The following is a 15,207-nucleotide window of genomic DNA, read 5'->3' as shown; positions in this document are numbered from 1 at the left end:
TCTCCCCACCTCACTCACTCACTCACGCATTCTCTAGAAACACGAAATACACGAAAATCAACAGATGCAAAATTCCACACACTTTCAGATTCGTAGAGAGATGAAAGCACGTCCATAAAGTGTGTTTTTCTCTCTCTCTCTCTCTCTCTCTCTCTCTCTCTCTCTCTCTCTCTCTCTCTCTCTCTCTCTCTCTCTCTCTCTCTCTCTCTCTCTCTCTCTCTCTCTCTCTCTCTCTCTCTCTCTCTCTCTCTCTCTCTCTCTCTCTCTCTCTCTCTCTCTCTCTCTCTCTCTCTCCATAATAGCCAAAAACACTCCACTGAGACCATCTCCTTCACCTGACTCCCTTTCTCAGCCAATATCCAACAGGTGTCCCAAATCCCAGGTAACACTCACCCCCACCACACCACATCTTGCACAAAAACCTCAATAGAACCTTACAATACACTTAGCACACTTAGAAACACGCGGAAGGGGAAGGGGAAGGGAGAGTGGGTGCTCTGGCAAGGGATGTAATTAGATTAAGGAAGGGATGCTGCAGGGATGGAGTGGAGGATATGGTACTCGTAGAAGCGTTAGTAGTAGTGGGGTTGGTGAGGACGAGGATGCAAGTGGAAGGCTCTTGTCACTATCTCCTGGCGAGGTGGTGGAAGTTGGCCACGGTTATCGCCAGCAGGAGTTGCGTGAGGCGGGCTGGGCAGTGCACGCCGGCGCTCTCACCCCCCTGCATGGCTGCCGGCTGCTCCCCTGGCGAGTAAAGAGAGAGAGAGAGATTGAGTTTAGGGAGAGGGTGGCTTTGTGGAAGGGAGGCTCGGTTGGCTAGTTAGTTAGTTAGTTAGTTAGTTAGTGTGGGAGAGCTGGTAGGTAAGGAGAGGGAGAGAGATTGAGTTAAAGGAGAGGACTGCTTTGGGGAATGTGAGATCAACTGGTTACTTTGCTTCTAAAGTGGAGTTTCGAAGAGGTGGTAGGTAAAGAGAATCAAAGAGACTGAGTTTACGGAGGGGGTTGCTTTGTGAAATTGAGGCTTAGATATTTAGCTAGTTCCTAATGTAGAATGAGTTTGTATGACCCAATTGATAAAGAGAAAGGACCTGAAAGTATTGAGTTTGGAGACCGGCTTAGTCTGTGGAATGAAGGCAGACGTAGTTAGTTTGTTTCTGATGTATAGTTTGAAGTAGAGAGATAGTAAGTAAAGATAGGGAGAGAGGGTGAGTCTAGGAAATGAATATGGAGAGTCGAATAGAACGCTATGTGAAATCGAAGGAAATTTTGTTCATATGTTTCCAGTGTGGATGATGTTTGGATCAGCTCGCGAGTGAAAAAAGAGAGAGAGAGAGAGAGAGAGAGAGAGAGAGAGAGAGAGAGAGAGAGAGAGAGAGAGAGAGAGAGAGAGAGAGAGAGAGAGAGAGAGAGAGAGAGAGAGAGAGAGAGAGAGAGTTTAAAGGGAGGGGTGTATTTATGTTTACGCAGCATATAGGTAACGTATCGAACTGAAGCGGGATTGCCAACTTTTACTAACTTGGGTGAAGTTTAGAGGAGCTAACTATCAAAAGAGAAAGGGAGGCTTATCTGAGAATCGAATGTATACAAGTGAACGAGTGAATGACTTTGCGATGTGGGTGGAGGCACGTTAGAGAAGCGGAAGGCGATGGAATATTTTGTTTGTGAAGTGTGTGGAGTTTGGAATAAGTGGCGAGGGAAAGTAAGAGACAGACACCGAGGGAGGACTAAGTCACTTAAATCATATACATGTCCATGGATAGGTTTTCTCAGTGCAGCAGGTAGGGGCGAGAGAAGGAGAAAGATATAAATAGATAGATAGTTAGATAATTATAGACAGACAGATAGCGAGAGAGAAAGAGGGAAAGGAGGGGATAAATGGGTTTAGTCAATTGATATACATCATTTCAATACACTCCCACGAATTATTTGTTGAATGCTTTTATACACACAGTAAGGGAGAGGAGGAACTATATATAAAAAAAAAGGTGAGACAGATTGGTGAGACACTGAGATTAATGGATGCAGTATGCTTGCAGAGCTCTCGTGTTTTTTTTATAATCTCAGATACTTCTATATATAAGGTCTTGGATTTAACACTTCCAGATACATACATACACGCATACAGGTAGATATAGTATTCATACACTACCTTTGGCTTTCAAATTGTATAATATATTTTCTTTCCACACACACACACACACACACACACACACACACACACACACACACACACACACACACACACACACACACACACACACACACACACACACACACACACACACACAGAGAGACAGAGAGACAGACAGACAGACAGACAAACACGGACTTGAGAGAGAAGGAAGACTAATTAGAAACTCCCAAATAATATAAAGAGAGCTCCGCCTCTTTTCATCTATTCCAGCAAGGGGAGACACAGCGAGAGACTAATGATACACACACACACACACACACACACACACACACACACACACACACACACACACACACACACACACACACACACACACACACACACACACACACACACACACACACACACACACACACACACACACACACACACACACACACACACACACACACACACACACACACACACACACACACACACACACACACACACACACACACACACACACACACACACACACGTACCTATTGTTAACCTTACTTGGGGGTAGAATTATTACACCTGCCCATAAAAGTTTGCTATTCACGAAAGGTAAATGTAGTCACATATTTTTAGTACCTGCAGACCTCTCTCTCTCTCTCTCTCTCTCTCTCTCTCTCTCTCTCTCTCTCTCTCTCTCTCTCTCTCTCTCTCTCTCTCTCTCTCTCTCTCTCTCTCTCTCTCTCTCTCTCTCTCTCTCTCTCTCTCTCTCTCTCTCTCTCTCTCTCTCTCTCTCTCTCTCTCTCTCTCTCTATCTATCTATCTATCTATCTATTTATACATCTTTCCCTAGAGCCCTTACACCTCCCCTTCTCCCTTCTTCCCTTCTCCCTCCTTCCCTCCTCCCTCCTTCCCCTCTCTCCCTTGATACTTCCTTTTTTCCCTTATCCCCCTTGGTTCTTCCCTCCCTCGGGCTGTAGGTAAGGAAAGTTTAGGCAAGTTCTCCACCCCCGTTATTCTCGTCGTGAATGTTCGCTGGTAAAGGAGACTTACTTTGATATAGTTTTTTTTCACTCTATGTTTGTAATACTTGGATACGTACACTAGATGAAACTGAAGTTATTGGTATGTTGATAAGTAGTCTGAGTGTGTGTTATTTGTTAGTTAGAGCTAGGTTTCTTTAGGATAGGTTAGATTTTACTTAGGTTAGGTTAGGATTGGATGACGAGATGAAATTAGGTTAGGTTAGGTTAGATTATTAGTTAGGACTATAGAAATTAAACATTAGACAGCTTAGGATGAGATAGGTTAGGATAGAATGGATTATAGTAGGTAAGATTATATTACCTTAGGTTAAATTAGGTTATTCGTTAAGACTATAGAAAGAAAAAGAAAAAAAAGATTGGTATGCTATAATGTAGCCTGAGTATATTTATTGGCTAGTTAGGGTTGTTTGTTTGGGGGTAGACTAGACTTCGGTTAGGTTAGGTTAGATAAGGTTGTTAGTTAAGAATGTAGAAAGGAAAAAAAATAGATACAGATAGACACAGAGACGATCTAGATGCGGTAAGGACACAGAAAAGAGGAGATAAAAAACAAAAGCAAATGGGGTTAGGTTATGATATTGGATCGCTTATAGGTGATCTGATCGTCTTCTTTCCCGGTATTTCCCCAACATTCGTCGCCTCATAATTCTTTCGTCCTCGCCTTTTCTTATAAGTTTTCCTCACTCTTCTTATCGTCCTGTCTCTGTCTTCCGCCTTTTCTTCCTCCTTTCTTTGGTCGTGTTGTAGTATCCTCCGCATCGCAATTTTGTTTCTTCATCCTTTATTTCCTCTTCATTTCTTCTTCATTTCTCCTTCATTTAGTCCCCTCGTCTTTTCCTCCTTCTCTTCTCGTCTCGTATTTCTCTCCTTCGCTCTCAAAGTTATCGCCCTCGTATGTTTCCTCTCCTTTCTCTCCATATTCTCATTTTCCTTCCTTTTTCCCTTCATTTCGATTTTCTTCTTCTCTCAGGTCCTTGTTTGTATAGTTTCCTAAATGTGTAATCGTTCTTTCCTCTCATATATTTTCCTTCCTCCGTTATTTTACCATTTTTTCCTCCTTTTTTTCACTCTATTACCATACCTCTTATTACCATCTACTTATGTGTCTGTCTTCTCCTGTCTTCCTTGCTGCCTTCTTTCTTTCCTTCCTTCCTTATCTTCTTCCTTCCTTCCTTCTTCCATTGTTCCTTCCTTCCTCTTCACATGTTTCCCTTCTCTCTCAGAATAAAGTAAGTTTAAGTTTACCATTTGTTTGGCTTTACTCTCCTTCCCTTTCTCTCCTTTCCTTTCTCTCCCACCTTTTTTTCCCTCCCTCTTTCCTTCCTTCCTTCCTTCCCGCGTTCTCCTTCTCTTTCATCTCGCCTCCAGCCGTCTTCCTATCCCTAAACTTCTCCCTCCCTTCCTCCTTTCTTTCCTCCTAATTTTTCTTTCCTCTTTCCCCTCCTGAGTTCTCTAACCTACCTTTCTTGTTTTCCTTCCCAAGCTACCCTCCATCCCCCTTCCTCCTCCTACCTCCATCCTTCCATCCTCCTATCTCTCCTACCCGCTTCCCCCCCACCCACCCCCTCTCTCTCTCTCCATCTCTGCCCCCATCTTTCCACCAGCCTCACTTTCCTACTCTCCAACCTCTCTCTTCCTCTTTGTCCCTTCTTTCCTTCTCCTTTCTACCTCTCCTACCTGCTTCCCCACGCCCCCTTTCCATCCCTGGTCCCATCTTTCCTCCAGCCTCACTTTCCTAGCGTGGCTTCCTGCGGGGACAAAGAAAACGACACCTTTGTACTCTTGATGCATCGTTGAGGCGAGGCAAGTCCAAAGGCACGCAGGAAGGGAGTCGTGGGGTAGCAGGAGTAGGAGGAGGAGGCGGGGGCAGGGACAGAAGCAGGAATGAGGGTAATAGAGGTACAGAATGGAAAGAGGGAGTGTGTGTTTTGGTATTTTGAGGCAAAGGAGGTACAGAGAAAGTCTGGGAAAATGGGTAGACGAGGAATAAGGGACAGTCATTAGTAGTAGTGGTGGATTGGGAGGAGGAGGCGGTGGAAGTGACAGAGGCAGAAATGAATGTAAAAAAATAAGTTTAAGGAAAGCGTGAGAGTGTTGTGGAATAATGAGGCAAAGAGGGTGCAGAGGGAGGCTGAGAAAGTGGGTAGACGAAGTGGAAGGGACAGAGGCAAAAGTGGGTGTCAGAAAAGAAGTATACGGAGGGAGGGAGGGAGTTATTTGAGTTATTTATAAGAAGGCGCAGAGGGAGGCTGAGAAAGACGGTGGACGAAAAGGAATGGAGAGAGGGGAAAACAGCGGAGAAATATGATGTGGAAGGAATGTAGGGAAGGGGAGGAAGAGAAGCACGATATAGAGTCTGGGGAGAAATGGAGGAATATGTAGCTATCTAGAGGAGCAAGGGATTAATAAATGGAGGAAAGAGATAGAGGAGAGAAAGGGAAGAAAGATATATAGGGCCAAGGGAGAGATAGCCATGTAAGGAAGGAAGGAAACAAGGGAAAGGCATATGGAGGAAAGAGATAAAGGAGAGAAAGGGAGGAAAGATATTGAGTCAAGGGAGAGAAGGAAATGTAAGAAGTGGAGAGGAGGAAAGGAAGGAGAGACACGGACGGAGCAGAATGTTAAATCAGAGGTAGTAAAAATGATGGAGGAAGAAACATTAATAAAGGCAGAATAGAAAAGAGTTAATACATAGGTTTACTTATACGAAGGAAAGGATAGAAGAAGAAAAAAACAAAATATGATAGACGTAATGCATAGGCTGATTTATATTGAAGAAAGTGATGGCAAGGGAAAAACATATAATGGAAGGATAGGAGGAAGGTATTACTTATATAATATCCCCAATAGGGTTGAGAGGGGGACGGATATATCTAGGTCACGGGCTGTAGGGTAGATGGCAGGTAGGGAAGAACTTATGGGTTTGGTGGCATGCCTTAGTAATGGGAGGCTGAAGGGAAGGGAAACATGGAAACATGGAAATGCAGGTAACATAAAGTCACTGGTTCATTACGAAGTTGCCCGCTTTGGTGAACTAATCTGCTCGACAGCCATTTGGGGCCTGGGGAGCAGATGAAAGCACAAAGGAACACAAATCAACACAAAGGAAGGACAAACAACAGCAGACCTGATTGTCCTTACGGGGCTGTTTGTGACAAGCTACACTAACTACCTAATCAAAGGTGGAAGATGAAGGACAGCAAAGGCGAAGGCTCCTCCCCACTCCTTCATCCCTCCACCCAAAGCAGGCAGGAAAGGAAAAAGAACCATGCAGCATGGAAAAACTAAACTGCATGGAAATTATGTAGGAAAGAGGAAAGAACTACCATTACTGCTACCACTAACCGGGTGATAAAAGCGGACAAGGACACCAGTATTCGAAAGAACTTAACGTTATTACGACAATGAGTAATATCTTAGTTGCTGGTTGGATTCAAAATACTTGTCTAATCTATTCTTGAAGGCCGTAACTGTTTTACTATCAACGACATCACAGGGTAGAGAATTCCAAATATTAACGACTCGCTTGAAGAAGTGTTTGGCTTCGTGCGACGAGAATCTTTTACCACTTACCTTGAAATTCTGATTTCTTCTTGTTCTATTTGATCATAAGATAAATTTCTCAATCTAGGAATCATTTGTGTTATTCTCCGTTGAACCCGTTCTAACTTTTCTACGTCTTTTCTGTAATAGGGAGACCAAAACTGTACACAGTACTCTAGATGGGGTCGAACTAGCGAATTATACAGTTTTAATATTACTTTTTCCGATTTATTATTAAAGACTCGTCCGATGAAGCCAACCAATTTGTTTGTGGTTTTAACTACCTCTGAATGCTGACTGGGCCTTAAATCGCTTGATATAATGATTCCAAGATCCTTTACTTACTACAGAAAGTTGTTGGCCATTCTTACGTACTGAACGCGATTGTTATTGTTTCCGATGTGTAACACTTTACATTTGTCAACGTTAAATTTAATTTGCCATTGACGGGCCCAACGTGCAAGTCGATCTAGATCTGATTGTAATGCTTTTTCGTCGAGTGTCGTAGTTACCTTACTTACGATGTTTGTGTCATCAGCAAATTTTGATATTTTACAGGTGAGCCCATCATCGATATCATTAACATATATTAAGAACATGGGACCAAGCACTGATCCTTGAGGTACGCCGCTTCTTACATCGAGCCAGTTAGATGAAACACCGTTTAGAACTACTCTCTGTTTCCGCTCAGAGAGCCAGTCCACTAGCCAATTGTGAATGTTACCCGGGATACCGTGCGCCAATAGTTTACTGAGCAACCGTTTGTGGGGGACCTTATCAAATGCCTTTTGAAAATCCAGATATATGATATCTACTGATCTGCTTTCATCGAAAACCTCAAAAATATAATTAAAAAAATTAAGTAAGTTAGCTAAATACGAACGTTTACTACGGAAACCATGTTGCGAATTATTTATTATATTATTTTCTTCGAAGAATTTCACCATATTATCGAGAATGATAGTCTCCATTAACTTTCAAACAATTGATGTCTGGCTAATTGGTCGATAGTTTCCTGAATGAGATTTGTCCCCCTTTCTGAAAATTGGTGTGACATTTGCTAGTTTCCAGTCCGACGGAACTTTTCCTGTTGTTAAAGATTTATTGAATAAGATAGAGAGTGGCTTACAAATTTGATGTTTGATTTCTTTTAAAATTCTAGGTGTAATTTTTTTTCAGGACCAGGAGCCTTGCCTATTTTAACTTTTCCAGTTGTGCGTAAAATTTTACTTTCAACGATGAGCGCGCTATTTAAATTCTTTTCGGTCCTTTTAACCTCCGGCGGTTGAGGTGATAAACAATCTTCGTCGGTAAATACGGATGCGAAAAAAGTTATTTAGGATTGTAGCCATTTCATTTTTCATCGTTCGTGTGGTTACCATTTTCATTAACAAGCGGTCCGATACTACAAGTGAGTGACTTTTTATTATTTACATGGCTAAACAATTCTTTAGGATTAGATTTACTTGTTTCCGCTATATATTCTTCAAGATTTTTCTTGCTTCGTTTTATTAATTTCTTGGCTTCGCGGCGAATTCTGTTCATCTCTAGTTTGTCAGCCTCACTCTGGGTTGATATGTATCTACTGTATACGCGTTTTTTTTTTTTTTAGGGAGAGTGGCTATTTTCAATTTTATTATTCTACCATTTGGGTTTCTTCTTAATAGTTGAACGTCTGTACGATAGGGTACGCATATGCTTACGGCGTTGCTCAATATTGTAGTGAAGGCCTCCCACGATTTATCAATATCTGTTTCCGTCGAAATTACAGTCCAGTCAGAATTGTTTGAAATTGATCGGAGTCTTACAAAACTCGCTTGGTATTCAGTTTACTCCTGACGCAACGAAATGACGGTCGATTCGATATTTGAAGGAGTTGATGGCATTTGCATTTACTACTTCTGAGGGAAGATTGTTCCAGTGGCGGATGACTTTGTTTGAAAAGAAACTCCTTCCAATGTCTGTGTTCCATCGACTAGACTGAATGGGCAAACCGTTATTTCTAGTTCTTGAGTTGGTTTGCAGCTCAAAGAATTTGGAGTAATCAACGTGACTGAAATTTTTCAGGTACTTGAAGACTTGTATTATATCCCCTCGTAGGCGTCTTTTCTCCAGTGTAAAGAGATTGAGTCGCTTGAGTCGTTCCTCGTACGGTTGAGCTCTTCAGGTTGGAATCATTTTCGTGGGGCGTCGTTGAATCCTTTCCAGTAAATCAATGTCCTTTCTGTAATCAAGAGACAACAACTGTACTACATACTCGAGATACGGTCTTACCATGGAATTATATAAGGATAGCATCACGTCTGGCGTTTTACACTCGAAGTTCCTCGCTATGAACCCGAGCATAGTGTTGGCTTTGTCATATGTTTTTTTTACTTTGACTCGCGTGTTTCAGGTCACTGCTGATAGTGACTCCAAGATCATTCTCCTCCTGCATCGCCTGCAGAGGTTTCCCATTCATGATGTATGTGTGGTTGTTATTTCTGGACCCAATGGACCTTGCATGTGTCAACATTAAAGGACATTTGCCATTTTCCGACCATTCGATAATGTGATCGAGGTCTTTCTGGATGATTTCTCAGTCGGTCTTTGTGAGGGCCTTTCCACCCACCTTGGTGTTATCAGTAAATTTCGATACTGTGGATTTCATTCCTGATCCTAGGTCGTTGATATATATATATATATATATATATATATATATATATATATATATATATATATATATATATATATATATATATATATATATATATATATATATATATATATATATATATATATATATATATGATAAATAGAATGGGTCCCAGCACTGACCCTTGAGGCATTCCACTAGCGACTGGAAGCCAATCGGAAGGCTGTCCGTTGAGTAGCACTCGGTGTTTTCTGCCGGTGAGCCAATCTCTTATCCACGCGATCAAATTGGCCCCAATGCCCGCCGAGTGCAGTTTCTTAAGGAATCGGTCGTACAGTACCTTGTCGAAGGCCTTCTGAAAGTCCAGGTATATAACATCACTGGGGATGTGGTCATCCCAGTTCTTATATATACCTTGGAGAAGTCTAATAGATTCGTAAAGCAGGAGCGCTTGTTTCTGAAGCCATGCTGGGTGTCGGAAATTATATTATTGTCTTCTAGAAACTTGACAAGTTTGTCTCTAATAATCTTCTCAAAAGGGTAGGGAAAAGAAAGGAAGAAAAGCAGGAAGAGAGATAAGGGGAGGGTAGTGAAATGGTACGTGAAAAAAACGTAGACTTGCTCACGCCGTAGCAATGCAAGGTGGAAAGTAGGGGAAGGAAAGGGAAGGGAAGGGAAGGAAGACGAGAAAGGGAAGATATGGGAAAGATAGGGAAATGTATGGGGATAGACCGTAGACTTGTTGACACAGTTGTAATGGCAGTTGGGAAGTAATAAAGTGAAGTGAAGGGAAGGGAAGGGAAGGGAAGGGACCGGAAAGAAAACATGAAAGGAGGTAAGGGAAGGATAGGGAAATGGTAAGGGGGCAAACCGTAGACTTGTTCACGCAGTAGTTATGGAAGGCGGAAGGTAAAGGAAAAGAAGGGAAAGGAATGGGAAGGGAAGGGAAGGGAATGGAAGGAGACAGAAAAAGAGATAAGGGAAGGATAGGGAAATGGTAAGGGGAAAAACCGGAGACCTGATCATGCAGGAAACCGGAAAAGGAAAAGAAGGAAAAAGGTAAAGTAAGCAAAAGAGAATGATCAGGTTGAGGAAAGAGGATGAATAAGGAAGATGATGATAAATAAGGAGGAGGGATGAAAAGAGGGAATCAGTAAGGAGAAGGGGATAGTAATAGAGTGATTCAGCAAACTAGCGAAGAAGAAAACGAAGGCAAAGAAAATGAAAGGAAAAAGAAAAGCGTGAAAACAACGGGACTGATTTAAATTTAGGCGCTGAAACAATAATGAAACGAGAGAAAAACAGAGAACAAGCATAAGTGAAAAAGAAGGAGCAGAAAAAGGAAAAGAAGAAGTAAAAGAAGAAAAATAAAAGAAAGGAAGAAAAAGAAGAAGGAAAATGATAATGATGATGATTGTAATGTAGGAGAAGGAGGAGGAGAGAAGGTAATTGATGTGAGAGGGAGGGAAGGGTGGAAGAGGATTAACCAGATTTCACAAAAGAAGAAGGAAAGGAAATCAAATAAAGAAAGGAACGATGGAAGGATGAAGGAGAAAAAAAAGAGGAATAATAGGTGGTGATAGTGGTGGAGGAGGCGCTGGTGATGGTGATGGTGGTAGTGGTGGTGGTGGTCGGTAAAAATGTGATCCCGTTGCCTCGGTGAAAATAGCATCTGTCTCATTGGCCAGGGCGGGATTGAGTCACTTTTGGCGGGAAATGGAAACGTCCGTGTCTCGCTTATTTATGGACTTTCATTTTCTTGTTTCTTTTTTTCTACGTATCAGCGAAGGAGTAAAAAAAATTCGACAAAAATAGGGAGCTGAAAAATAAAGAAGAGCGTAATATCAGCCGTTTTTCTCTTCTTATTTCCGCTTTTCTTTTACATTATTCACAAATCACCAAAAAATTACGTTTTTTTCCTGCTCTTTTATATTTTTCTTTCATTTTACTTTTATTTCTTTGCAAGAGAATTAACATGCGCACAAAAAACCAGACGGGTGTAATGGACTGTGTGTTTTCAAAGTCTGTGTGTGTGTGTGTGTGTGTGTGTGTGTGTGTGTGTGTGTGTGTGTGTGTGTGTGTGTGTGTGTGTGTGTGTGTGTGTGTGTTGCGTGTTTACTCTTAATATCGCTGTGAGCATGTGTCTGTCTCGCGTGTATGAACGTATTATTATTATCATTACTTCCGTGCATGCAGGAGTGTTGTGTGTGTATGTGTGTACTTCCTGTTTGTGTGCGTGTGTGTGTGTGTGTGTGTGTGTGTGTGTGTGTGTGTGTGCGGGCAGGTGCATAATGTAAATTCGGAAGGTAGGCAGGGGATGGGAAGGGGCGGGAAGAGAAAGGGGAAGAGAAGGGGATGGGAGGGGAAGGGAGGGGGAGGGGAAGGGATGAGATGGAAGGTCTGTAAAGGTAATAGTTGTAAAGGTGTTCAGTGCCCTGCTCCTCACCGCCTACACACACACACACACACACACACACACAAACACAAACAGCTCTTTTCCTGCTATTAACCCCTTCCCACACTGGCTAATGGGCTATGTAAATGTTAACTGTTAGGGTACATATCCTGGCTTTTATATTTTTATTCTTTTATTTGTTTTCCATTTAGTACTTCAACCTCTTTTATAATCTTTTTTTTTTTTCGAGCTACGTGCGTATGTTAGATTTAATGGATGCCGCTGACCACGTAACAGCAATTTTGGAGGGCTTTAAATTCAGTTCATCATCTGGTTGTTGTTGTTTTCCGCGTTACTTTTTTTTACTTTTTTCACTGATTTTTTTTTTCTGCATCACCTGACATTAACTTGACACAGGAGGAGGAACCGTTTACATCATCATCATCATCATCATCTGCCATTTACGTGGTCGCATCTGCGTGTGTGCGTGTCGGTTTGCATGTGTTTCCGAGTCCCCTTCAAGCACTTCCCGGAAGACGCCTCGCCAAGCCCTTACTTCCCCCGAAACACTCAGCCGCATCTTATCCGCATCGCGTGTTAACTCCTTCTGAGAGCTGATCGTCGCCCTTTAATCGTTCGGCCGGGTCCCAGAAGTATCTCGGGAGCCTCTTCGACGGGGCTAATCCTGCGCGAGGGTCTTTGATGCAGCTTGCCTGGTCCTAGGAAGCAGTGAGTGAAGTAAGCCGCTATACCACCAGCACGCTAACATTATACGTGGGTAAGGGAGGGTGTAGCGTGTGGTGTTTCGATAAGAGGTGAAGGGCTTAAGTTCATCTGCTAAACATACATGTTGAGCCGAGAGGATAGTGTAAGTGATACCCGTCTTTCAGTGATGTATAAGTAACATTACGCGATGAGTGGAGAGTATTGTCTTTAGTGTTTTGATAAGACTGAAGAACTTTAGTGCTTCCGGTAACCTTACGTGTTAAGTCGAAAGCATAGTGTAAGGGATCGCCGTTTTTCAATGAGGTATAAATAACTTGCCCCTCCAACTAAACCATGTAAGGAATCGTGTTTCTATAAAGTATTTGAGCATCGTCTAGTATACCATTGAATGCTATAAAGATGTAAACGCCTTCCCGCATCATCTTCTATCAACTCAGATGTTCTTATTATTCCTGCACGTGTTTGGTTGTGTCTGGAGGCTCGTCGCGTTCCTACCTTGTTGTGTCTGAGGATGCGAAACTGTGAGCGCCATGTTCATTCATCTTTCCTCCGCTTCAGATGTTTGCCTTTCATCTGTCTGACGCAAGAAGAGCTTATCGTGTTTTTTTTTTTGTTTTGTTTTTTTGTCGCCTTGGGTGCCCGGAGGACTCAGCGCCTTACGTCTTGTGTCGGATAATGCAAAGCTGCACTCACGTTATCTCAGCTTTGTCTGTCCCTAAAAATGCTCGTCTCGCACCTGCCTGTCTGCTGCCTGGAGGTTTTATCGCCCCGTCGGAAGCCACTTGTCATTTCTAAGTTCGTAGATCTTTTGATGTCTATTCCGGAACGTTTATAAGTGAAAAGGTAAATTTATTGAGGTGATTGTACGAGCGTGTGCATTATATCAACTGTAAGTGTGATGCAGAGACTAAACAAGTTACCTGATCAGATATTCGGGCTAAGATAGTTAATAATTTACTCAAGAGACTAATTATGTAGACGCTATATGAGTTAACTTGCTGAACATGATCGCTAACGATAATGATGTACCCAGGAAATATGTCGCTAACAGGCATGGTCACATTAAGTTAGTCGTCTATACACATCAAGAGCCATACGGATTGAAGCCCGTATTGTCAAACACGTCTCAGTTTCCTCGTTTGAAAAGTCTCTAGAAGTTGTTGGGACTAGCATGGACTGTTTTGCGATTCTAGTGATAGTTTTACTTCTGCATCTTGAACGGAAAAAAACACCCATCAGAACTCGGTTAATATTCTCTGTGACCTTAGGTAAAAGTAGTAATGGGAAACCGATACGTTTAAGAAATTGGGCTTGTAACTCAAACCTCCGCTTTACTGTGACGTCATCTGAATCTGGCTCTTCAAGGCCGACGCCACCGGTCTCTCTCTCACTCACACACACACACACACACACACACACACACACACACACACACACACACACACACACACACACACACTTCCCCCATTACTCACTACATGAAACTCATTGTATTGTATTTTTGTGTATTTTCAGCCTTATGGCTGCCTACAAATGAGTAAACCATTTATTATTATTATTTTTATTATTATTATTATTATTATTATTATTATTATTATTATTATTATTATTATTATTATTATTATTATTATTATTATTATTATTATTATTATTATTATTATTATTATTATTATTATTATTATTATTATTATTATTATTATTATTATTATTATTATTATTATTATTATTATTATTATTATTATTATTATTATTATTATTATTATTATTATTATTATTACACACACACACACACACACACACACACACACACACACACACACACACACACACACACACACCTATGACTCTCGGCTCTTAACCTCCTCTATAAGCCTATTAGTGAGCACCTGTCGCTGATCTCTTTGTCACGAGTCTATTTTTAAAAAGCTGCACCGTACTATGAAGAAAGTTACCTGGGGAGACGGATATCATAACCTACCTGGTGAATATAGGAACATTCACGAGAATAACGAGAGAAGAACGAGAAGGTGAACAGGAATACATGGAGGAGTAGATACCAGAACTCACCTTTAAGAAAGTATAATAAGTGAGACGATTTACCTGTGTGAGAAGTGACCAGGTAGACAACTAAAGTTACCTTACACTAAATTACTGCATTAGCCCCGCCCCTTCCCTCACCCAACCTCCACAGTAACAATGAATCCTATCCCCAGCCTCCTTTCGTTCACCCAATCAGCTCCCGTGGCTATTTTATTCGTTGCGGGTCTACTGGGTCATGGGGTCATATTCTCAAACATCTCGGTTTCCTAGCACACACATATTTGACAAGGCTTTCGTAGGAGTTTGTGGCAATTTGATCCTTCTTCTGTACCATTAACGTGAAAAAAAAAAACATGAAACCCGATTAATCTCCTTTTCGGTCTTTGGAAATAGTTGAAGTGCGAGGCGGAGCTGTTTGAGAATACCGGCCCAGTTTAGCATACGGTAACTATCCTAAACTTACCTGTGAGGATGTAGACGCTAACTGAGGCGGGCTCGGCGTTAGCGGGAGCGCACGTGTAGTTGCCCGAGTCAGCCGTGGTGGCGCGGGTGAGGATGAGGCGGGAGGTGCGGGAGAGTTTGTCGGTGACCACGCTGATGCCTCCGCGGGAGCTGTAGTTGATGAGCGTGGCGCCGCGGTACCAGTAGATGTATTGCGGCGGTTCGGGGCTGCCAGTCACCTTGCACGTCAGGTTGATGTTGCTGCCGC

General features: G+C 42.1%; 1 protein-coding gene across 2 annotated transcripts in view; it reads right to left on the bottom strand.

Moving 5' to 3' along the window:
- Nucleotides 1–288: 288 nt before the first annotated feature.
- The window catches only part of LOC126999430 (peroxidasin homolog), a 119,527-nt gene continuing 104,608 nt past the window's right edge, over nucleotides 289–15,207 (bottom strand). For both annotated transcript variants that reach the window (XM_050862018.1, XM_050862026.1), the window contains exons 5-6: nucleotides 14,962–15,207; nucleotides 289–744 (exon numbers count right to left, since the gene is read on the bottom strand). The exon at nucleotides 14,962–15,207 is cut by the window's right edge and continues 45 nt beyond it. In XM_050862018.1, coding sequence (XP_050717975.1) covers nucleotides 626–744; nucleotides 14,962–15,207 — 365 coding nt within the window. In that variant the 3' untranslated portion in view covers nucleotides 289–625. The remainder of the gene's footprint in view (nucleotides 745–14,961) is intronic.

The sequence above is a fragment of the Eriocheir sinensis genome, chromosome 2 (assembly GCF_024679095.1).
Source record: "Eriocheir sinensis breed Jianghai 21 chromosome 2, ASM2467909v1, whole genome shotgun sequence".
Lineage (NCBI taxonomy): Eukaryota > Metazoa > Arthropoda > Malacostraca > Decapoda > Varunidae > Eriocheir > Eriocheir sinensis.
This window is presented reverse-complemented; position numbering and strand designations above follow the sequence as displayed.